This window comes from Aricia agestis, chromosome 11, assembly GCF_905147365.1.
Source record: "Aricia agestis chromosome 11, ilAriAges1.1, whole genome shotgun sequence".
In the NCBI taxonomy this organism is placed as follows: Eukaryota; Metazoa; Arthropoda; class Insecta; order Lepidoptera; family Lycaenidae; genus Aricia; species Aricia agestis.
In genome coordinates this window covers 767,046-793,757 of record NC_056416.1, presented here as the reverse complement: position 1 = coordinate 793,757, position 26,712 = coordinate 767,046, and the positions used below count along the sequence as shown (strand labels likewise).

General features: G+C 36.8%; 1 protein-coding gene across 1 annotated transcript in view; it reads right to left on the bottom strand.

Moving 5' to 3' along the window:
• Positions 1-26,712, bottom strand: part of LOC121732105 (protein tiptop) — a 248,849-nt gene that overhangs the window by 183,719 nt on the left and 38,418 nt on the right. Inside the window, exon 3 of the mRNA XM_042121898.1 lies at positions 5,298-5,393. Within this exon, the coding sequence (XP_041977832.1) occupies positions 5,298-5,355 (58 nt within the window). The 5' untranslated portion in view covers positions 5,356-5,393. The remainder of the gene's footprint in view (positions 1-5,297; positions 5,394-26,712) is intronic.

Below are 26,712 nucleotides of genomic sequence, written 5' to 3'. Positions count from 1 at the left end.
ATTGTTCTTTTGGCTTTTTTGTTCCTTCTTTTATTTGTTGTCGGTTACTTTACTGCCGTTTAAAGCTATGTAAGGGGGCTTCCGTGGAATTCTTTAAAATTGCACAACAGACTTGAGATTAGAAACGAAGAATGAATGAAGTTACTATGAAAACTTACACACACACACACACACTAGAAATAACAATTACTAAAAATTGGACCCGACGTGAACAGACGGGTGAGAAAATAATACAGAAAAAAACTGAAAATTCGTATCTCGCAGAGAAAACGTCACATTTTGGTGTCAAAAAATTATTTTTTACCATGTTCCAAGACTTAAAATAGCAAAATTGTAGCAAAAAAACAAAAAAAGGTAAGTGCATTTACACAAAAATGTTCCACATGCACATAGCTATAGACAAATCGCTTCCTTTCCTATGTGAATAAAATTACGCCAGAAAATAAGCACTCGAGGGCTTCATCCTTGTTCAAAAAGTCATGCTTGTAAAAAAACTTGTAAAAGTTAACATTGCAACCACGATACCGACCATTATTATTACTGAAAGGGTTTAAGGGCAATTGACACGTACCTGCTCAACAATTGCGGTGCACAACCCTTTATTGAGACATGAAGCGATTATTATTGACGACTTATTGTGTTTTTGTTCAAAACCACACTCGGCGCTACTGTTAGTGAATATTATTCATTAGCTTTTGCGGTACAAATTATCACTTGAAAGGAAACGTTAAAAGGTTCCTATGAAAGGTATCATGTGGCGCTTTTAAACTACAGAAAAGGGTTTGTAATTGTATAGAGACTAAGGATGACCGATAGATATTTTGCATAAACGATACGGTACTTGCTAATCAACAGAATTCCTGCTAATTCGTGAAGACAGGGCCCCAATTAGGGCATCAAACTTGGAGACTCTTTCAAACTTATCAAATCAAGCCCTATCCTTTCGAAAGTCAACACATACGACAAATCACCATTAGACCCTTACCGATAAAATACCAACATAATTATGCATGCATTCTAATGTTCTGATTATCATTTTTGATGGTCGGAATATGCAGATGCGACGACTTGACGCCTGGGGCCGTTTCACTATTGACGGCTGTCAATAAATCTGTCACGCGAACAGGTTGTGTCAATTATGCTCATTAATTAATGGCGGTTGCCACCTCGCGACCCGCTTCCACTTATATGTGAGATCTTCTCAGAGATGTGATCGAGGATAAAGTTTGACCTACAAGGATCTTGCGACGATAGAATGACATTATTTATGGCGTGAATGTAAAGAAGCTGTCACTGAAAATGATACTTGGATGACACTGACAGGAGAGCAGGGGTGTAAAACAGTTGTCTCTCAAATGACTCTTCAAGTCTGACGCCAAAATATTTTACGACTGTAAAAGTTTCTATGTGATTGACCTTTCGGGCAATTTTTTTTATATTAGCGCATACTGTCCCACTTTTAAGAAAAAGTCTTCCGCAAGTAAAAAAAAAATACTTTTTGATTTTTTAAATTTAAATTATGATACGAAAGTACACCTTTTTGCTTTCGCCTGCTTTGTACGTACCGAGTACCGCCTAGACCAGTTTACGGAATAGGGCAATTTTAATGGGCGAACGCATAATTTATGTACAAAAAGGTTGTGTGAGACTACCGCGACCGGGCTGGCATAAATACCGCTACCAGGATCACATAAATAACGGCTACTCATTGTCGCGCTGATAGAAAGTTTATGTCGAACAAGCCAGCGAGCTTCCTAAAGGAAAGTGTACAACTTGAGCAGGGGGGTGAGCCAAAATCTTTTCGTTTTCGCTTCGTTATAGGATCGCTGATGAAAATGTATGGAATTGACATAAGCGTTCGTTAAATATGGCGTTGACGTTCGACTCGTCTTATGTCATTTCCATACATTTTGATCGGCGATTCTATAACGAAGCGAATACGAAAAAGTTTCGGCTAAATGGCCTGGCTACTTTTGAAAATAATAAATAAAGTAAGATTCCTCATGGTGTAAAAGCCCCCGCAGACTACTAGGTACCGACATTTAGTCGGCCGATAGTTTAACCAAATTGGGGTTTCAGTACACTATTATCGGCCGATACAAATCGTTTCGTGTGCGCACCTTCATACATCTTCGTACTGATTAAGCTTTCGATCAAACTATCGGCCGATTAAAAGTCTGCAGTCTGCGGGGGCTCTAAAGCATATTTTTTTACATACGTCTTTTTCTTTGTAAGTAAGGAATAAAGTTTAGCATAGTAATAGCAGTTTTATAGAAGAAGGCAATATATGAGTAGAAAGAGTAGCACTGCACTGCCAACCCCGCTGCCAATTTGATGATGCAAGGGATGGAGCTTTTCATTTCGTCCTCTGTAGTGCCAACTGGCGGCAGATTTTGTCCCTGGCTTGGTTCATCCTCCAAAAAAAATGAAATAGAAAAATGGCGCTCTAAAGCTCTTTGAAAAACTTTTCAACCTTTTAAGAAAGCAACCGCAACGACTGCAGATGTAGTTACGCCCCAAACGGTCACCGGTGACCGAGACACAATAGAAATTCTATTGTGTCTCGTTTTTCCACGATCGACGGGGTACCTATTTAATTAACGCATGCTTCAATAGCGCTGCAAAACAATTTTCATTATAAGTCTTGTCACTTGTTAAGCGGATCTTTTTCGACGGTACAAAGTTTATAGCTTTAAAAGAGGAAGACCAATAATAATTATAAGCTTCAAATAAATACATCAAAAATTATTACCCACTGACATTCAGAATCACTTTTGATTTATATCTTCCATTTCCTAAATGAGTTCACTGAATGTCAAAAGAACAAAAGGTTGGACAGGTGCACTAAATAAAGATAATTACTGGATATTAGCATAATAAGTGTTTAAATACTATAGAGTTAGTGAATCATATGTGAGACGGCGAAATTACTTGCCGAAAAGTGGGGGAGGCCACGAAAAGAGCGGAACAGGTGTCCAAATTTTCAGTAAAGGGCTTCGTAAAGCGATAAATATTATAGGCTCGAGTGGTGTCTAAAAAAAATATAAAAAAAATAATATGCTTACAAACTGTTTTAGAATATTTGATCGATGAAATTAGCGAAACAATTTAGATAATGGGTGCTAGATTTATCAGTAATTTGACACAATATTTAAATAAAAATATTTAAAACGTGGGAGAGCCATGCTTCGGCACGAATGGGCCGGCTCGACCGGATAAATACCACGTTCTCACAGAAAACCGGCGTGAAACAGCGCTTGCGCTGTGTTTCGCCGAGTAAGTGAGTTTACCGGAGGCCCAATCCCCTATCCTATTCCCTTCCCTACCCTTCCCTATTCCCTCATAAAAAGGCAGGCAACGCACCTGCAGCTCTTCTGATGCTGCGAGTGTCCATGGGCGACGGAAGTTGCTTTCCATCAGGTGACCCGTCTGCTCGTTTGCCTCCTTATTTCATAAAAAAAAATTGAAAATCTTCGATTCTTCCTAACATCAAACATAAGGGAACGTACACAAACATTCTTAGATACAGCTAGTGTTACGTCACGGATAAAAAATATCTTAAATATCTTTCATTTGAAATATTAAATAAAGATTTTATTAATTTTATTGAAAGAGATGCCGACATTTAAGCACTAAAGCCTGCTGCTTGACAAATTAATAATAAGATTATTGTTAATATGTAATTATGTAGATACTAATAAAATTATTAGCATCTAAAATATGCAAAAATTTTCTAGAAAAGTATAATATTAATTGTCAAATATCTAAATTTATTGCAGTGCAAGCGATTTGTTTCGTAATTTTTAATGTGATTTCTGGTAGTATTTCTCATTAATTTATCAATTCCAAGACTAGTCGAGACTCGAGAGATGAAAAGTATGTTAATCATGTGATAATACTTCATCTTTGATTTAATTTTTTGAATTATTTAAAATAATTTTCATACTAATTACCCTACTTAATTATTAATTTGTTCATCTTAAAAAATTTCCGTCATCACATAAGTAACATAATATTAAATTAAAATTAATTATTATCTAGTGTCTACCAAAATTCCTCATCTGAGGTTAGCTACCGAATTATTGGATTTTTACATGATAATGATGTCTGATAATAATTACCGCATTGAATTTTCTCAAAAAAGTTAATTTTAATATTCAGTTTCATACCTTAGATTATCCGTAGCTAACAGACCTAGTACCTATCGATGTCTTTCATTAGTTTACAATTCCACACTTCCTCATAATTGTGATTACATATTTAATTAACATGCTTTTATGTAATTAAGTGTCTCCTGCTTGAGGCATGTTTCTTAAATTGGAACAATTCCTGAATTTCTGTCAGTCGCGAGATGGGCGCATCCCCGCGCGCTCGGGGGCCCGCCTGCCCGCCTGCCCGCCCCGCGTACACCCATTACAACTGACAAAAACGCGTATAATAGCAAAAATAAATATTATTTATCGCTTCACGGTGGCTTAGCCGCGCACAAAGAGACCTATGAGTTATTACCGAGTATTACATTTGTGTTTTGTATTGCACTTTTTTCTATGGTCGTAACTTTATATTTATTGCGAGTTAGTTGAATATTCAAAACTGTCACGTCACGGTCCGGCTCCGAAACCGACGGGGCCCAAGCGCAGGCCCCTTCGTAAACGAAACTAGACCCTAACTCCTGTCGCGTAGCTTCTGTTTTACATAAACCGCGCGTTTTTTATTCTTTTGATGGTATAATTTACGGAATTCATATTTATAACCGTTTATAATAAGTAAGCATCTAATTAAAGTTATGTTAGGTGTTTATCACTTTTTTCGTGTGTGAAATAAAATGTAAATATGAACAATTATTAAATTTAGTTATGCATCGCCGTTGCTGCGAACAAGTTTACAATTTACATCAGGGAACAGCTACGTGATTTTGGTCACCGTGGAATTATGTCAAAAAAGTGGTCGCTTAGTTTGGATACGTCCCCTTACAAGTTGGCGTTTTACAGAATTGTATGGTTTCTAAAGGTTTCATTTACTTACTATATTTTTATTTCGTCAAGTTAGTGCTACGCCGTAGCAGCTACGGGCTACCTAAGAGAATTATCTGAATCAACAATATTTGTGACAGACATAATTAATCACTATCCATGGCCCTCTTATGCACTAGGATCACATAAAACCAAACAGTCCATTGGCCACTGGCACAAAAGCTCTCAGGCTTACATAGTCACTGATCAGCAAATCTATTCACTATACACAACTGGCCACTGGCACACCAGCTACCGGGCTCGCATAGTCAGTGAAGAGCATACCTGTATCGTTGGTGTTGAGCCAGCGGTACGACGGCCTGGGCTGCTGCTTGGAGCGCATCTCTAGTCGCCCCGCCTCTCACGCACCCACCGCTTCATCTGGAAATAGAGAGGAAAGTTCATGAAATTCTGGATGTGGATAATCCATGGTTTTAAGATGATGAGTGAGGACTATGAAAACTCATAAATAATCTTATCCAAAATAGAATACTGATGCCAGTTTTCACCAACAGCTTCCATTTTTGCGCATTTGTGGTATCTAATAGCGTTGGTATTTGGTAACGGACATTAAGAGTATCACTTAAGGGGTCGGGTGCCATCGAAATTCTCATACATACGTAATACCAAAATGATTTTCTCATACGAAAATATTTAACATGTTTGAGTTATTATTCAGCTTTAAATAGTAATTACCTAGGTTCCTATACAAAATTTACTACAAAATATTTAAATACTACAAAATATTTTCAGAGTTTAAATATTTTGTAATAAATTAACTATTTATTTATATATTTTTTAGTGTTTTAACTTTTGCTATATTTTTAAAGTGTTTAAATATGTTGTGGTAAATTTTTGTGTAGGACCTAGGTAAATACTATTTTAAGCTGAAAAATAACTCAAACATGATAAATATTTTCGTATGAGAAAATGATTTTGGTATACGTATGTTAGAGAATTTCGATGGCACCCGGCCTTCGATCACTAATATACAAGATACACAGTCCGCGGCAAAAAACGACGTCACTCAAAGAGCACCAAACGCCACATTCTGGTGGACTTTCGATTTAGTAGTGCTCGAACGCTCCGCTGGAAAACATGCCCCAGTGCTCGTTCAACAATTGTAAAAATCATACGTTTAAAACGCAAAAAAGGATGGAGTTTCATATTTCCGGAAAGTATTAATTTTATCCTAATATATTTTATACAATTGTATTGTAAATATTGGTATTTCGTTAAGAAATCAACAAAAAACAGATTTAAAATTAAGTTGTAAATAAATCAACACGAGGTATAAACCATCTCAATTGCGAATACTGATACTAAAGGTACTTATCGTAGTTTATCATGCCTACTTGAAATATTCGGGTTATACACTGTGTCTATGTTCCATTTGGTGGAGTCGCTATTAATTATTACTTATTTTTATGATGAATATAATATTTTTTCGTTTCCTCGTGATCCAATTAGATGTGGAGATTGGATATCAGTTATAGCACGGCAAAGAAAGAAAAATTTCAAGCCGACTTTAGCGAGCGTTGTATGTTCTAAGCATTTATATTCAATGTATACACGTACATTTTAGTTAATTATAAAATTAAACATATTAGAACAACATAATATTACAAGTAAAAATAATTACTCCACACTTTATACATTAAACTTCGGAAAAATTTAAAGATGGAAGCTATTAAAATTGTTACAATCAACAAAAAAATGTTGAAAAGTTCGACTCTACTCATACTTCACTTCGCCCTGTTCCAGCGGCGAAGCAAACGGCGAAGTGCGGCCGTAAAATTGAAGTGCTTTTTTGGCATTGTAATAATTTAAACTTTAAGACATATACGCGGATGGTTGAATTTAGTTTGAAGCGTGCGTCGTTTGTAAAAATTGACTGCTTTGTAAACACACATGTACATTGTTTTATAAAAAGATCTTTAATTACTATGATTAAGGTTGATTTTAGATAAATGTATACTTTTTTAAACTCAATTACTCGGCGACAGATTTTCGAGAGGTTTTGTATGGGATTGTGTATCTTGTATATTAGTGATCGAAGCACCCGGCCCCTTAAGATTTCAAAGTTTATATTATCAGTTACGTCACCTAAGTTCTTATAGGTAGTAAAGGGTTAAACATTTTAGATTACATGGGCGTTGTCTTAGATCCTAGTGTCTTAGAGTTGTTGTAGACATACATTAGTTAGTTGGTGATAACAGTCTTCAGTTTCAGACACTTATAAATTTTCAACCTTCAGTAAATGTCTAGAACGTCATAAAGTAAATAAAACTAGGGATCGCCCAATGGTCGAAATTCGACCTTAATTTCAACGACATTAGGACTACCACCTATATTTTGTAAAAAAACATTTGACTTTATCATATATTTTTCAACTCTTGTCTCTGGGACTCAGCTGATCTCAGACTGGCCGTGTAAGCATTGTCTTATAGTCTTATAGATTCAATAAAAAAAAAAACTATAATCCATTTTCAATTTGTCACCTTGTTGTCAATGTAGTCAAACTTTGGGTAGCGGAAAATGCCTTTTTAAAAACTATTAAAATTTATTAATGTTTAAACTTAATGTTAATTACAAGTATGACACGTCTGAGCAGAGTTAGATGCTACAAACGAATGCCCAAAGACCTCCTAGCTTCCTCTAACGATCCCTGGTAATAGATACCTATGGGATCCTTAAAGTGCTTACGTTTAATTACAACATACATACACTAAGGTATAATTCTAAATTGTGGGTGGCCAGAGCCCAACATGACTATGTTGTCAACAGACTTCAACCATAAATAAAAGAGTTTAATTCGTATGTATAGACTTGTCACTCAAAAATCTGTCATCTTCCTTGTGTGTGTGTGTGTGTGTGTGTGTGTGTGTGTGTGTGTGTGTGTGTGTGTGTGTGTGTGTGTGTGTGTGTGTGTGTGTGTGTGTGTGTGTGTGATTGTGTGTGTGTGTGTGTGTGTAATGTTTTATTTGTTAATTTTTTTTATGATAAAAGCATAATTTCAAAATAATATTAGCTCGATGCACTCCTTCACCATAATATAAACTATAACTGTGCAAAATTTCATTCACCTACGTTTCCCCATTTTTCGTCAAAAGGGTTACAAAGATTTTGGCTCACGTATTAATATATAGATATACTTAATATAAAAGAGGGTACAGAACCTACAGACTAGACCCCTTCGAGTCATAAGTTTATTGGAATCCCAATTTATTACGAGCAGCGGACATAAAGAATAAATAATTGATAAATTAATAAACCGCCGGGGAATTCTTAAAAGCATAGGTATAATTTGCGGGGGAAAATCATAACACGTCCACATTACGAGGGCGAGTAGACCCGAGTGGATCACAATAAACTACGCGATATACCGAAAACGGATAAACATTAAAAACGCCGACTTTAATACGAAGTAGCCGGGCGTTAATTAATTTTGGACCTTATCTGGACGTAGGAGAGTCGATATGCAAATATAGAGGAAAAATCTTGAGGCGATATGTCACACAATTTATGTTCTCCCGGTGATGCGCCGTATATTCAATATGAAACAATGTCGTAAGTTGATACGACGCGCCGATATCAGGCGATTTATTGCTCGTTTGGACACGGGAGGAATTTAGACCACTTCCCGTAACTTCGTCACATTCTCAGATGATGTCAGAAGGCAGCGATTGGGTCCTACATTTTTTTTGTTTTTACAGTACAGTCTACCTAAGATTGATCCGAATTGACTTTTGTATGATTATGATTCAGAAACCTAAAAAATACTGTGCCATTAAAATTATAATAATTATGTACAGATTAATCTTTAAAACTATTACTGTAATACTATGATGATGAAGATGTTTATGAAAAGTATCAGTAATCAAAGTTGCGTGGGCGTTGTGACTTGTGACCGGTCATCGGTGACTCAATTAGTTACCAGTTAGGTAGTTGTTACTTGTTACTAGACAGTAGACGTCAAAGAGAATATAATCACTACGTTTGTAGACGTAACTCAGTACTTAGTAAGGAAATATCATGGCGAATATTTCCTGTACTAAGGAAGTACTACCAATGTTTATTATAGTCAAATGTCAATAATACAATTTACTATCATTTATAATGAAAGAGAAGTCATTGAAATATTAAGGGCAAAATGAGAAACGAATTTAAATAAAAACTAAATTCCCGAAAAACATAGTGGTTTTATTAATTAACTCATTCCTTGAAACGATAATTTCGATTACCAAAATCAGATGAAAAAACAAATCATCAACATAAAACATTTCAATAAAACACGCGAGGGGATAAAATTAATTTACTATTATACAAATCTCAGTATTAATAACGAAGCACCGATCATTATAAGGAACATATCAGTGGATTATCTAACAAAATATTACTGATGGGCCGGCATTATGGTCGTAAAAAATTATACTTATGGCGCATCAAGTCATTTACGGCCTGCCGCCTCGCGTCCTGAGTTACTCGCGGGCTGACCGACTAATAAAATACATCAATTTACTATTTGTTATTTACACTATTCATGGCGATTTACCTAAAAATTAATGCTTGTGTAAATGTTAATTAAAATTAATTGGCTTTCGTGAGTTAGAAAATAGAAGAAAATGTCAGTGCGTCTCTTTATTAATCTTGTCTTATAATTATTTTGATGACGTTTGGTGTGAATTATGAGGATACGTATAGTCCTACAAAAGAAATAAAAGGACACAGGATAGTTTTATCCAAAAAATGTACGGTTCCCCGTGATAAACGAAGACTTTTTAGAAATGAGGCTTTTATCCTAACCGCTTTCATGTTTTAGACGTTACAATTTTAATTTAGTAGATTGTGTCTAGATAACATTACTTTTAATGAATAACGCTATAAAATAAAATATGTGTTTGTAGAAGCGAAATTAAACAGAATTTGAATGAAATTAATATATTTTTTGGAATTGAAAGAATATTAATAAGTTTAAATAGTATAAGAGTCCATTAGTATTTATCGAGGAACAGATCTGCATGTTATAATGTGTATTTTGTATAATTGAAATGTCTAATTATTTCTTTATGTTCATTATAATGTACTTAGAGCACATACATTTTATTACAGGTAATTTTGAATAATTTTGTACTTATATTAAAATTATATTAATAAACTAGTTGTCCCGGTGAACTTCGTGTCACTTTAAAACCTTCCCTGGACTTCTGCGAATATTTTGAGACTAAAATTAGCCCAATCGGTTTAGCCGTTTATGTTATTATGTTTTTCGGGATGTAAGAGTCTCAACACTGTAATACTTATACATAATATTAGCATATTAATATTAAGTATATTTGACTTAAACTGTGCTATTACGTTTTTGCAAAATATTTAACAAAATCATACTATTATAAATGCGAAAGTGTCAGTGTGTCTTACCTCTACACGATTAAACCTCTGAAAACAAGCATGTATTTTGATACACGATGATTGATGATAAACAGCTTTGATTCTGCTAAAGAAACAGCTCTGCTACCTTATCACGTTAAAATAGCGATCAACAATCCACTAGCAATAATCGCCCGAGCGATTGCTTGGTGTCATGTATGTCACAAACAATGGTGTCATGTATTCTTTGATACGTTACGAATACGATCTTTGGCTGATACGTGATACGAAATTGCGATTTTGGACAAATAATCGCGCAATAATTGTTATCGCATTGCTCTCGCAAGATTTGTGATACGGGGGCGGATTTTTCAGCTTTGATTCCTGCTAAGGAAAGAAAATGGAATAATTTGGTAAAATTCACGCTTTCCATAATCGGATTTTAGCTGCAGGCTTTTCTACAAATTATTCAAAATTTAATTTTATGAGTTACATATCATAAACCCTAGTCTCTGGGGCGGTGGTATTTTCAAGGTGGTCAGCGTAGTCGCAACAGATTTAACGGTTGATATTCAGTCATTGGTTTAACGGCGTTTTTACTGCCGTTAGAGTGGACCACGTGATTTGTCGCTTTCGTTGATAAAACCACGGCGATTGGCTTTTAGAGCTATCTAAAGTTGCGTGAACTCGTAAAAAGTTTTATGTTAACTTGGTCGATGGTAGAGTTCGAGATTCAGGCAGAGCAGATAGCGCGTCTTATTTCATAATCTAGATCTTGAAAGTCTAAATTCTAAAGTGTTTCCTACCCAGTACCTACGTAAAAATTGTTTCCTTAATAATTAAAAATAGTTTAAGGTATAATTAGAAGTTAGAACCTATATTTAAAAAAAAAGTGAGTTGAGAGTAAGTTACTACAGTAATTTGCTGTACTAAATCCGGTTAAAACTTAAAACGGTATGTAAGTTGTAACTAATAATTTAGGAATAATTAATAAAGATAAACCAATTAACGTACAAGTTAAAGAAAAGTTATTTTTATAGACCGAGCGCTATAATCAAAATTATTTTCAATTTTTTTTTCGAGAATAATATTTAATAAGTATTCGATTTATTTGCTAATTTAATATCCTAATCTTATTGCAGCATAAATAATGTAACTAGATAGTGTCTTGATATTATGTAGTATGTACAGTGAATTGCGACACTCGGGAGGAAATGAACTATCCGTACTGAATATTTCCCAGTAAACAGTTACTTAGAATCGCCCATAAATAACACTTACTAATAGTGGCTGTGATTGAGCAAATAAATGGGATTTAGGACACTTGCCGGCATATAATTTACTTATGGTTCTATTAAATATAAATCTAGAGTAGTATATAGTACACTATAATTTACTTATAGATGGTGGCTTAATTTGCTCAATATAAACCAAGAAATTACTGAGCGTTGATGAAAAATTCAATTGGGAGCGGCACAAGTGAGCCCATGAGATAGGAGTAGTTAATGGAGTTTGACTGATACCTTAATTTCATCACAGCGTTTTTCTTGCGTAAAATTAGCATATTTTGAGTATTATAACAATATTTCTTCATTACATGGATCAAATCAAAATAAATTTTATCGACAGTGTGTCAGCATAATAGGCAAAGGCAATTACTAAGTTTTCTGTTGTAAAATTGATAACAGCCAGCGTTTACGTCGAACACACGCAGTGACAGCTGAGCTAAATTGACCGTCACCACGTCAATACATTCTAAAAATATTCATTGCACAAAAACCTATTGTTTTTGTACAGGTTTTATGAAATGTTTCAGTCCAATATAACTTTATAAAATATGCACAACAAGTAGGTTACAGGTGCTAGACAGGAAGACTAAACAATTTTACTTTCTCCTCCTAGACTATGATTTATCTATTGTTTCTAACATAAATAGCAGGCATACCATTACTACCGTGTAAAATGTTTAAAATGATAAATTACCAAACTAGGTGAGATATCATAATTTATAACAATTAATTTTTGTATAACTATTTCAAGATATTGCTGGCAACTTCGATTGTGCAGAAATTAAATTTGTAATGAACATTTTGCTAGGATAAAACACATTCGTTGTCCCGCAAGGCTCAGACTTCGTATTCATCTAAATCGGTTTAGTAGTTTCGACATGATGAGGTAGCCGACAGCCTTATGTATTATAATATTAGCATGTTAGCAAAGACCATAATTTTTGACTCCTCTCAATTCTGTCACCCTACTGACTTTCGAACGGTGTTATCGAAAGTGAGTCGTACGATCGGCTGTCTAAAGTTGTGAAATATCGGCCCCCGGCCCCCGGCCCCCGTGCCCCGGGCCCCGGCCCCGCGGACCCCAGCCCGTGGCCCCCGGCGAGATATCTCCAAGATTTATTCCCGCGGCCACAATGGGGACGTTTTAATTCCTTTCATATGCGACAGATTTATGCGGACAGATGCAGCGCGCCCAGATAACGTTTATCAATAAACGCCCTAAGAAATGCTACAGCGCTGGGCTAGCTTCGCGACAGGTGTGACAATGACGTCACATATATTAGGGCAAAGGGATCTTTAGGTCTGGAGCAAAAGGAGCATACACATCGCCTGATGGAAGCTGCCAACCATGAAAATGAGACACTAGGATTGTAATTCGTGGTATATTGAGTCAAATGTGAGCTCCACTAGAGGTGTTACAGTCGTATAAATAATGCAAATGGCCAGAATAATTTGATAACTGCTCCATTAGCGGAAACAATCCAAAAGCGATGCAATCTCTAAAAAATCCATTGCAGCGTTGAACGACAAACGAGACAATATTTCAGCTAAGTTCCGCCGTAATCATCCGAGCGTCTGCGTTCCATTGACAAAAATGTAAAAAGGAAATGGTAAACATCGAAAACATTCAGTAGTTGAGCCGCATTGTACATCATCTGCGCTGTGATTACTCTTTTGTCGCGTTCGCCATTGTTTTGCACTTTCTTGTAAGTTTTTCAACAAAGACTGTCACCGACAAAAGTGCTAATTAATGTGGAATCCTAAATATTTTATGGTTCCGTTTAGAATAACATACATTACAAAATGAAATATAATAGCATACTTAAATGTAAAGAGACTTTATTTCTGGTGCGAGCAATGCTAATTAAACAATGTCTCTAATTTTAAAACAGTTTGAAACCAACAAACGTGATACACTGACACTATGTAATAAGCTATGTTAAATGAATACTCTAGTCAGCCATTTTATAAGCAACTTGAAGTAAAGATGGATGACACAAAATTAACATCTAGATTCAGTAATTTACAAGCGACACGTACAGTAAAGATGGATTACAGAAAATCAGCATCCTGCCATATCCATAGAAAATAGCGTCTAATGGCACGAATCATCGCCCCACGAAAGCCATCCATCCATCGCCGCGGGTTGCGGGCGACGGGCCGACGGGCCGACGGACCGACTTATTTATCGGCCATAAATCCCACTTGTCATACATTTAATTACAGCTTGAGAGCGTCTCAATACGTCACGACTCCCCGGGGGCTTGCGCAACGACAATAGTAATTGTGCGCTTTGTTTTGAGCTTTTGGGTGGCACAAAAACTGCATAAAAGGACATGGAAAGTTTACTTTTACTAAAATATTTTATAGTTCCTTTCTTTCTAGTTTTCGTAAATAAAGTTAGAATTGACAACATTTCAAAATTTTTAAGCCTTAAAATAAAAAATACCGTTTCTTTAGTTTCTTCTCCTGATATCAAAAAAATATTCAAAAAATTTTTATATTGCTTATTTACTGAGAAAATAAATAAAAACTGAAAAATACGCTGTGACGTCATACTTACGGCATAATATCATACAGTTTGTTTGCCTGGTGTAAAATAGTTTTAAAAAGACAACATGAAGCATAAAAACAAAAACGTCACTGTCAACCACCTGTCAACACTGACATTTCTAAAAAATAACATTACCTCATTGGTTACCTATCCTCCAGGTTGACGATGACATTGACAGACGTCATAATAAACGTAACAAACTTACATTGACAGATTTTTTCTTTTGTTAAAGTGTAATGGAATTAACCGTTCAGACGTAAGTATGACGTCACTTGGCGCTTACGTCTCTTTAGAATATGAAGGATTAAAATCTATTTTTTAGGTATCTTAAAAACATAATTTTGAAAAAGCAAGAAACACGTGTCGCCTTATTTTAAGTCTACTTTCATATAAAATAATAAAAAAGCCATGTTAAAATTTTGAAATGTTGTCAATTGTCTATAGCTTAAAATAAGATCGCCACTCGCTGCTACTGTTAAGTTTAGGGTCCAGTAGCCCTCGCACGGCCACCAGTAGAAATGCGAAAGTATAGAAAAACTGTGGACATAAACTAAAGGTGCCGTTCCGATCTTTACCGCGGCCAATCGCGACCGACAAAAATTCAATTGAAATGCCACTTTATGACATACTTATTGTATATGTCATAGAGTAGGATATTATTTGAATTTTTAGGACTATAGTCTGTCATAAAGTGGCATTTTAATTGAATTTTTGGGAACGAAAAAAGATCGGAACGCTACCTTAGGTTTATCTCCACAGTTTATCCATACTTTCGCATTTCTACTGGTGGCCGTGCTAGGGCTACAGATAGAGGAGGCACCAGGATTACAAAATTCCGGTTGCGTTCCTTACTACGCATCCGGGGAAGTCCACATACGAGCATTGTTTCTGCTGACGTGCCCATTCAATTTCAGTCTTCAGAGAATCCTAAAGGATATCCCCAAGAAGAAAAACATCGCGTATTGAACTACCCCTCTACTGTTTTAACCCATCCAGCCCCATAAGCTCACCGGTGAGCGAGACACAATAGAATAACAGTAGATTTCCAAGAATCCACGATCGAAGGATTAATGCGACATCAGCTTCGTCCCTAGTACCATCCACCCCGACATCCATGTAACTAAATTTAGTAGAATCGAGGCTACGAAGTGATACGTTTCACTTCAGGCCTGCCGCCTGCATCAAACTGATATCAGCCATCGCAGCCGTAAAGCCGGTCGCGAATCAAAGTACTGCATAAAATCCAAACTGTCCATCTCATATTTAATTCCTTGCATTAAGCCTCTATCGACGGCGCGTCAATAAAAACGGAATAAAATAAATCCGGCAATAACGTGACGTCACGCCGCCATTTTGAAATAATGTGACGCGGCGACAGACGACGTTTAATTAGCGACCCCTCATTACCTGGGCATTGGCAGATATTGATATGGACGCGCTCGCACCGCACGATCCGATATCGATACGACAAATCAATCGTGCAGCAGTTTGGCACATATTATAGGCACCTTACACATTTTTTGAAGCCGCAAAATACTCCTATACTAACCAAGAAATTTAATTTAGCAGTAATATAATACACACACTACACAGTTCAAGATACTGCAGTTAAAGGATATCTCCTAGAACTTACGTGATATTTCCGCTGCCGCGTACCTTCCCAATAAACCTTCCACTGATTCTCCAGTGTAGATGACGCTAAGCTAAAAATAAAGACAAAGCAATAAGGACTTCAGTCTTAACACTTATCTAAGACTCTTGTTAGCAACAGTACCTGTAAAATCATATCGTCATGGGCCAGGGCTTAGTTAGTAATTGACTTGTGACATACCAATTACCTCTATTAAAGCATAAATTACAAAGACGCTGTAACACACATCATGGTTCATCATCATCGTTCAAAAAACCGAACGTAATTATTGATTTAAAAAATCACATGTAAAGTAATGCTCATCTATATATATAAAAATGGATTTTCAAATGTGTTAGTCGCGCTAAAACTCGAAAACGGCTGGACGGATTGGGCTGATTTTAGTCTTAAAATATTCGTAGAAGTCCAGGGAAGGTTTTAGAGTGAAACGAAGTTCACCGGGACAGCTAGTTATTAATAATATTTAATTATCACCAATGCGTCGTGCGATGTAAGTGGGCTCTGATTAATATGTTTTCGTTAAAAACTGTCCCGGTAATTCGGCGGCTCAGTGTAAGAACTTAATTAAAACTTCCCTGTCAGTACTCACTGTCCCTCTTCATCAATAGCTGTTATGACTTTCAAATATGTCCATAATTATTCAAATTTAGCTTTTACTAATTATTTTTAAAGTCTAAAGGTAAAGAGCTTTACTGCAGGTAAAGGGACCTTTAGTTACCTGAGTAGAGATCCAAGTTACAAGTAGAGTATAAAACGGTCAGTTACTTCTATCAATTCTGTTTTGCATCTCAACACGAACTACAAGGCTTATCCAAAGTCAGATGTAACGCCAATCGCCAATCGCCACCACCATGTAAACGGTCACCTAAAAGACAGTGAGCTCCTGTCAACGATAAGATCATCCAAGTAGCATTGTTTGCCAAAATAACTAACGTGTCATTGTAAGTTAAAGCTTTGCATCCTTGCCCTAGTCGTCCCCGTGACAATGTCATATATTAGTGTCACAAGATCCTTGTATTACATTGTAACAATTGATTAATTAACATTCAGAAGAATAATCAAGTATCAAAATCTATAATCCTCTATGCTATGAAAGCCCGGTAGTACATAATGACATCGTGTCATGACAAGCTTTTGCAGTTTGGAAGCAGCAGCAGCAGTTTGGAAGCTCTCTAGTGCGTCAATCCGTCATATAGCCCGAGAGCCCGCGGCATAGTCTAAGAGTTAGTATAACTTTTCTACCGAAAATAAAATATTTTATACTAGAAAGAATTAAATTAACTTATTTTGAACATTTACACTCTTTATGGAAACTTAACGACCGACTCGTCCCAAGCGGATAAAATTATACCCATTAACTCGACTGTGCAACGGGATAAACGATGAAAGCAACTTTATAGGTGCTAGCAAGTTGTCTAGCGCATCATACATCTAGACCTAGGCATCCATATGAAAGGAATCCCTCAGGGGTCTGTAATTTAATCCCACATTAGAAGCAGCGGATTAGAGAGCAGCTCAACAAGTTGACCGGACCTACGCAACATACCAACTCTCGGTAAATTCAACCTTATGTGTGCAGTGATAAGGATCACCGAGGTGTACGCAGAAAATTGCATTTGCATATGAAAATATAGCATCTTGAAGCGCATTACAAAATGAGGCACAATTATGATGGATGTTGATGCCTCGTTTCGCGCTTAATAAGACGATGTGCCTCCACGCTCTAATATGAACTCTACCTTGACGTTATAAGGTGGTGTTTCGTGTGATTGTGGTGGTGAATCCCGGCAGCGCTGTGGGTAATAGATACGTGTAGCGTTACAGGTTCAATTCCGTGACACACCGCGATATCTCACTACTAAATATTATTAGATTGATGGATGCGGTCGGTTTACCTTACTAGCTTCCATATTATATTTTCTTACATATTATATCACCTAACAGTATCACTGGATATACATCAGTAGAGGCATGCATACTCAGTACTCTACTGTACATGACTAGACACAATAGTAGACAATAGACACAATATACTCGGATATACAATACTGAGGTGCTCCATATTCGGTTAAACTTCCAGAACTTTTCCTGCGAATAACTCTAAAAATGGCTACTAATTTCTCCTATAGTTTGGTCACCGAATATTCAGAAATTCATACTTGACCTATCGCTATTTTTGTTCGTACACATTGGCCAATTTATCGCGCGTGAGCGAAAGAGATAAGTAGAAATACGTCAATGGCCGAATTTCTACGTATTGCTGACTATACATCAATTATTGGCGTGTAACAACTAACACTCTCTTCCTGATACTGTATTTAATCTAAAATCCCTCAACAAAATCATCATTAGCATCATGTTACAGTTTTGATCAATTATCCTTACATCCTAGTAGGTAGTATTAATCTACTGTCTTCCGCTATGTGTGTATGTGTGTGTATGCCAATCGAGTTAATTACACACGCACTCTGTACGCTACAGTCACCAGGTATCCTGAAAATCTAGGACAAAAATTGCTCGTACAGTATTTTTATTTATCTCGTGTTTTAATGAATATGAATTGAAGTAAGGAATTTAAACAATTTACCAATTTTTACTATTTTCATAGATCATCATACTCTGGGCAAAGCCTGAAAACATAGTTTTCTAATACCTGTAACTACAAAAATATCCTCGGTAAAATGCTCATCAATTGGCAATACATGCTGGATGATACCGTATCAGGTAAGCAACAGTAGATATTGTAACATATTATCTTGTAACTATCTATATGCGAAAACAATGTAATTGTGTATCTTCTTGTTATGTATTTACTCATATTGTTAATTAATAATTACTGTTTTGTTTTCCAGTAAAATAAAATAAATATCGGTAGTCAAACGCCTATTTACCAGTCGTAAGATACGTTATTAATTATTATCATCCTTCTGACATAGCTACGGTTACTTCTAAGGACTTCCAAAACAGGACACTGTCCCCCATCAGCCCTGCGTGTGGTCCCCGCGTCAGCAGGCGGAGGAATTGTCAGCTCCTTTGGCAACGATACATTTATGAGTTATTTACGACTCGCAACCGGAGCGACTTTATGGCCGCGATATATAATAACTGGTGATTATGTCCTCATCATCCTTGAGGGCGAGGCCGGCTGGGGTCATCGAACTCTGGGTCTAGCTGCTAGGGTCACAGGGTAAGACAAGACCATGAGACGAGGCACTATGGTCTAGATTTCCAGAGTCTAGACTCTAGACTTGAGAATATTTGCCTTAAGGTTTACACTATAAGCCCGCTTCTGCCTCTCTAAAATCTATATGTTACGATAATCTGAAAACATAGATTTATGTTTTGCGATAGCGCAAAACGTTTAAAGGTTTTAGTAGTGTGTTAGGAAGGCCTAGGCCATATTGCTCTTTCCGTTGGGTCGTCGCAAAGGAATGACGCATTTCATGCCACATAACGTAGGCTCTTCGACAATCAGCATACCATCATCCCGCTTTTCCTACGCCAATGCGTTGCAACAACGCGTCCGTTGAAACATCGCTTCCGATAACGTAAGTGCAGTACACAAAACTGCGATGCGACGTCGCATCGCAAATAATTCCGAATTTTTAAAGTGTTAATTATGAGAATGGAATGTTTTTGCCGCCGATATTTGCGATGCGACGCCGTATCGCAGTTTTGTGTACGAGCCCTAACACAATGACGTCGCAAAATGTAAAACTACGCTGCGACGACGCATCGGAGCATTGTGGCTTTGGGCCAGCGGGGCTAAAATGGTCACATTTAGCAATTCCTCTCAATCAATTCAGCAAATGAATTGTCAAAACTGTGAAACTGACAAATGTCAAATCAGTACAAAAATACAAAAATGAATTGCAAGCAGAGCTGCATTTTGCGATTTTAGAAAAATGAATCATATTATGATTCATATCATGATTCTTCAAAGCGACCATTTTAGCCCCGCTGGCCACAACACTGCGTTGCAGCGTCGCATCGCAAAAAAATACACTGCTTTTCAAAGGTTGTTTTTGCGATACGACGTCGCAACGCAGTATTGTGGCCTGGCCCTTAGATCTTGGTGTCGTATATTAGTTCCTACTGGCAGGGTGTGGGCTGATGATGACACTCGATTGGCGATGTCAGCTCAATTGAGAGTTATGCGCGGGCAAGTGACGGTCCGTCATCACCGTCATGAGCATATTGATGGGACTTTTGACTCCGCGCTAATAGCCGCCTTAATTATTGCCCCGTTTAGCGTAACTATGTTACACGATCAAACATGGCAAACGTGATCGAATTGATCATTAACGAAGTAGATCGCTACTGCTGGTTTAGCATGACCACAACTTAGCGTTGCGAAATAATAACTAGTTCAAATAGTAGGTATCAGATTTTAGGTACAGATTTCCTTTGACAATCATTTGTCAAGAAAAGACTTTATTTGGAAGTGCCCAGGTGCTGAGGTAAGAACGTAGACATATCGAAAAGAAATTGACAACCAAAGAGTTAACGCGTTTTGTTCCTCGAATTTCTTTAAGTTTCTGCAGTTTATGCGACAGCAATACATTTGCGAGAAAGAGACAAGTATCGTTGAAGGAATTTCAGATTTCTTCGCGCTGCTTGACCGGACTTTACAGAACACCATGTCAAGGCACAGAGATGCTAATACATAATCAGATCGTTCACCCCATCACCTTTTAAGTATTTACAAAGTTATTGCGAAATGCAAAGTGACAACTGACAAGTGACATTTAATACCCGACGTATGCAGGCGTGGCCGACCGGTGGTGATAAAAATAAACATGATTTTATCGGGTAAGTTACGGTAATGCGGGGAGAGACGGGCCTCAATCATAACTTACTCGCTAATGACAGACGGACAGACAGTAAAACTTTTATGTCGATATCGTTATTTTATACTTTGTGATATCTTTGTGAGGCTGTCAATAAAATATATTGCATTGTATCTTGTGTTGTACATAAAGAGAGACTGGTTTTATTTACTCACGTTTGAATTCTTAACCGCTCGTCAAAATTTAAGTTGCTCTCCAATTACTTTGCTAGTTACAATGTCTACTGACTAGTCTAAAATATATTTAAAAGAGAAGTTTCAAAGTTTGTATGTTTTCATCAAACATGTCCCGAAGTTACTAGACCGATATCCATGTGCACAGAATATGTAGAGTAGACAATGGCGATGGACAAAAGATAATCTTTTGTGAAAAATATGCGGTTACCTCAGCATTTCAGTTCGTGCGTATTTACTCCCTGAAAACAGATGATCGCATATTTGAAGAAATCCCTATCTTTAGTTTGAGATTCCAGCCATTGATTTTGATGAAAACTAAAGATGTTATCATTTAAATAGTATTCACATTACTTTTTATCCATAAAATGTGGGTTAAAAACGTAACATTTAAATGCATACATAGGGACAATTATTTTTCGATTTCGCATAAAACGCTACTTAATTCAAGCGTCATTTCATTAAGCAGTTACAAATATTACAATTAAATATCATTCCATAATGGGGGTATAAAATTTTATGATCAAATGACACGGTCCATTTAATTCATGGCGCAGGCGAAGCCGGGTGAGCGGTTGTATGATCGTAAAACCTTAAATGTGGACACTAAAATCAAATGTTTATTGAAGAATGTTTGCTAATGATAAAAGCCTCGATGTAAAGGTGTTTTGCTGGCTTTAGTATTTTAAATTAAAACAAACTCGAACAAAAAAACGGTTGACCAGCCCATGAACTTCATCGCCTAACGATCGTAGATTTGAGGATACAGCGGTTAACCAAATCATCATTTTCTGCCTTTCTGTTTTAACTGACTTGTTAACTAAAAATTTTTCGAATGTATGCTGTGGTAGGATTGTCAGAATTTAATATTATTATAACCCATAACATTGTCTAGTAGCACAGAATATGTATTAGTTGATAGTAGCTACTTTAGTCCGGGAGTAGACTCTGCAGTCTGCACATGATGACATAATATGTTTGCCTTTTCGTTTTAAACGACATTAATTATTATGCAGGTTTACAATGTAATTGTAGCCGGATAGCAGGATATTACTGTTTTATCCTGAAGTCCCTACTCCAGAACTCAACTCCACACACGACAATGTAGCTAGCTAGACGCATAAAAAACAACAGCCACAATCAAGCTGCACAAACATCTGAGCAGACGTAAGCGCTGAACACGAATCAATACGCGCCCAACTTAACACAAAAGGTGACAAAAGTGCGATTGCAAGGAAAAAGAACAAAATATAACTCATAGCGTATGTCCCCCCTCGGCGGTCGTTTTTCCCTCGCTATCTTCATATCCGGAGCGAAGCTTGCCAGTAAGCCGACTTGTACCGACGCATTGATTTGGGGTTGCCACCGTGCGAGCTCTGCTGGAAATGTGGGGCAAACTGTCCGTTTATGTGGACGATCACCCAAACATAGTCAGGGGTTTGGGGTCGTTTTTGTCAATAGCTGTTGTAACCGCTTGCTGGGAATCGTCTGATTTTAAATTTTTACAAAAATGTTTATTTGACGCTTTACACTGGACATGAAATGGCAGCAGAGAAAAGCATGGATGTGGTGACTTCCGGCTCCAAACAGCCGCACAAGTCACAACCTACTTTTAAAATATACTTAATTGTTTTTTAATTTTTGGTGTCAAAGCTTTCTGTTAAATGTGGCTGTTAGAAATTACTCGTAGATTAAAATATGTTACATTACATTAAATATTTTAAATAACATCATAAAAAAAAAAAAACAAAATCTATAGAAAATAAAGTAACTTTCAGCTTAACAATTTATCGACTACCATGCCCTATCAAGTAAAAAAAACGAAATTTCACCTGAAGTCTTACAGATATTAGAGGGGATTTAGGGAACTTTTGTTGGGCAACACAGCATCTAGGTTACAATGAGACGTGAGGAGTGTCTGTGTGTTTCTTTATCTCCAGTCCATAAACAGTCTTGATAGGGTGGCGAGTGGCGACGGAAAAAAACGAGCCAAGTCGGGGGATTTAATGAAAGGCTCCGACTCCCGACTCCCGAGTACTGGAGCTGTTCCCTGTCATAGCCGATACAGCGATTGATTATTGAGAAGAATACAATTTGAGACATGTGTTGACAAATTGAAAAACCATTGTTGGATAATGAATATAATAAAATATTCTTTAAAGCGTTTTAAGTACTAGACGAATCCCGCAACTTCGTCTATCATGCGTAAAATGTAAATATGTAACTTTCTTCTGGACTCATATTATCCTCAAATCAAATTTCTTCCAAATCAGTCTAGTGATTTCCGACCGACAGGTCACAAAAACCGATAGACAAAAATATCAGTACGGAATACGGATAGTAAGAAATCGGAAACATTTCTTCAATGTGATCTGAATTTCATTTCCAAAAGTTTGAAATGTATCGTAAGATGAGCTCGCCAGATGTCTTGGCCAGTTGGCTCGTTTATCTCCTGACATACGTACCTACCTGATACTTGATACACAATCTCACTACATCTGATATTCTCATGCAACTCTTTCAATTATATTCGTCTGAATCTGGCAAGAATTGGGAAGGAATGCTACTGATTTCGTGCTTTTGGTAGATTAATTCAGTTCGACAATAATGTTAAGTTTTTGGTATTTAAAGACGCTTTTAAAGGCCCCATGTACAGGGAAGAGGATCGATCCGGTTCCGATCGAACTGATACAGGCCGACCTTACAAACAAGTCAGCGTTTTGTGCAGTCTGATCAGGTTGGCCTGCGATCAGACCGATCAGTTCGATCGGCTTCGGGTGTATGGGCCTTTGGTCATTAACAGTTGTGACTTGTGTATCAATTTCTTCGCGGCATTTTTCTGAATTGAAAAGACCACGTCGAAATCGAAAATCGACACTTTTATTGACTGAACGCAAGGTAATCAATTCGAAATTTATCGACACCTTTATTTATAACACCGATAAACGTGAAGCTTAAATAAAACCGAGTGGGGCAAAAAGACACCGAGATAAGTGACAGGAGCACCACCTAGTCGGCGCGGGCGGCACGGGACGCGGCGCCGCGTCAAAGCCGCGTGGGCGCACATTTGCATAGATTCATTAGCGTTATCTCGCGGCCTTTTTTCAGTAATTAAGGTCCGTGTGAGGTCTGGCGGTAATTGTCGATACTAATATATGGTGCAGTTCGCGTGCATCGCCGAATTTGCTGCTCTTGGGCCCAATTAGATATGCCGATTAGGGAGGTCCATTCGGAAGGAGGCTGGAGAAAGGTACCAGTATATTTCATTTTTTCAAGAGATTGTAGTTCTGGCTCTGAGTCGGGATGTCAATGGTCATAGTCGCGAGAGGAGCTATTATTTTAGTCTACCAGTGATGCGGGGTTACCTTCATTCCTAACAGTTTTCCTAGTCACGATTTGGAAGATTTTCAATAAAATCTCTAACTACTTACACAAGCAAAGGCTTCCTTCTGAAAAAAGCTAGCCTTTGTCACTCTTAGCCTACGTATGTATTTATAAATTACTGTTGAAAAACATTGGCTAATTATTAGGTTAATTTGACCCTTCATAGAGTTGGTTTCCGAAGTACCAGTTAGTTATATTAGTATTTCCTATATTCTTAGAATATGATGTCAATAATATACTTAGTAAACAAACAAAGTCTCAATTGAATAGGTCCAATACTTTAGATTTTAATGAAGTGCTAGATGGGCTGAAATTTAGTATGTACTCTAAGTTTAGTAGGGTGGGGGGTAATGGAAGTTTTAATATGAAACTTTCACCAATTTAATGAATTAGGACATGAAAGTTTACACGGGACCGTAGACAGTAACTAAAAACCTATTAATTAAAAAAAAGTAGCAACTTACAAAAAGGACTGAAATCCTACCAAAAACATTTCATGTAAAATGTTACCTCGACGACCACAAAAGCTTTGCCTTACTCTATCGACCCTAACTCCAACGAATTCTACATATTAGTAATTATGTAAATATGGCTTTTGTTTCGTTACTTACTTCAAAAACTAAACATTCGCCTCACCTCCACGACGGTAGCGAAACAGCGAAGCCATATTATATACTTACTGATATGTAGAATTTGTTTGAGTTAGGGTCGGTGGAGTTAGGCCCTCGTAGATTCAGAAGCTTGGCTCTACATATTTAGATCTGATGTCTTTTTCACAGGGCAAACCTTTTGTGTTCGTCGAGGTAACATTTTACATAAAATGTTTTTGGTGGGAAATAGGAGAGGGTAGGGAAGGGAAAAGTGTAGGGGATTGGGCCTCCGGTAAATTCACTCATTCGGCTGGATTTCTGTGAGCCCGTGGTATTTCTCCGTTCGAGTCGGCCCATTCGTGCCAAAGCATGGCTCTCCCACGTCAATCGGTGGGATATTTTATTAAAACTTAACAGATTCTTGTCTTCACGCAAAGGCGAGGACGGATTTCAGGGAATATCACGTTATAAAAATAATAAAATATTATTTATTCTATAAATAGCATGCAATGAACAGCTAAGTAATAATTATATAATTTTATTTAACGATTAAATGCCGTGGTACTTCTGCAATAAATATAATGCTGCGTGCACATTATATTTAAGTAACAATTACAATTAATAATTTTTAATATTACATTGTTGAAGCGTTAATTATAAAGAATAATTTTATATTTAACTACCGCGGAAAATTACGAAAAAAATAACATTAAATGTCAAAAAACAACGAAAGGTCATGTTTTGCGAATATAATAAAACATATTGAGGTAAAAACAAAATGTTTAAAGTTGTTTAAATACATATCTAATTATTAATTACTACATTATAGTTTTTACGTTTTTAACCTTAACCACTTGGCATGTTCTTAAAAATATACATAATGTTCAAAATTATTAATAATATTTATTTTTTGTCGAATGTTGTATTACCTAAATTTTACAACTCTACATTATTTTTTGTTGAGTTTTTAAATAAAAAGGGTAATTTTAGGTGTCCACTGATGGCAACCCTAACTATTTCAGCGCTGCTACTTTTACGATAAACTCGACTGGTGAGTGGTGACACAAACGCATCCTAAAGTATTATTATCCCCTTTAGCATTATCACAGTAGATCTATGCTTTCGCATTTCTACTGTGGCCATGCTAAAGGGGCTTGTATATTTATGTTGTACCTAGCTTATAACTAGCAATTAGTTTGAAATATGATGCCCTTTCGCAGTACGCATACCTACAATTAAGTTTTTACACTTTCTAGTGTTGAAAATTGTTTATCATATAAAAATCATCACTTTAATACTAGCAATATTTACACCTAACGACTTCCGACATCGCAATTTTATCGTATTAAGTGCATGTAGTAATTTCACACTTTAATCGAGTGAAGGATCAAAACGACATTTCTAAATATCGGTCATTGACATGCTACGAATAATAAAAACTAAGCAAGAGTAATTGTGTCAAAAATGTTGTCCACTAGTCTACAAAATGTTTGTTAGATCCGGGACATCCCTCCTTTATACGGCTGAAGGCGAACCGCAGGTGGTTTTAGTGAGTAAGAGACATACCCCCGGGGTGCTTCAGCTAACTGAGGCACATCCCCAACCCGGGGCACCCAAAAGTCCACAAAATGTGACCCGAATACGTGCATACTTTATGCATGTATTCGGTACACAATTTTGATTGAACAAAATATTATATAGAAGTGACAATTAATGTCAACGGCTTTATTTCGTAAATTTGAGTGTTAGTGTTTCGTTGCTATTGCCATATTTTAGTGTGCCAAAAAGGAACCGAATTCAAAACGGTTGAAGTATGTGAGTTACGTTTCCTTAGTTTTT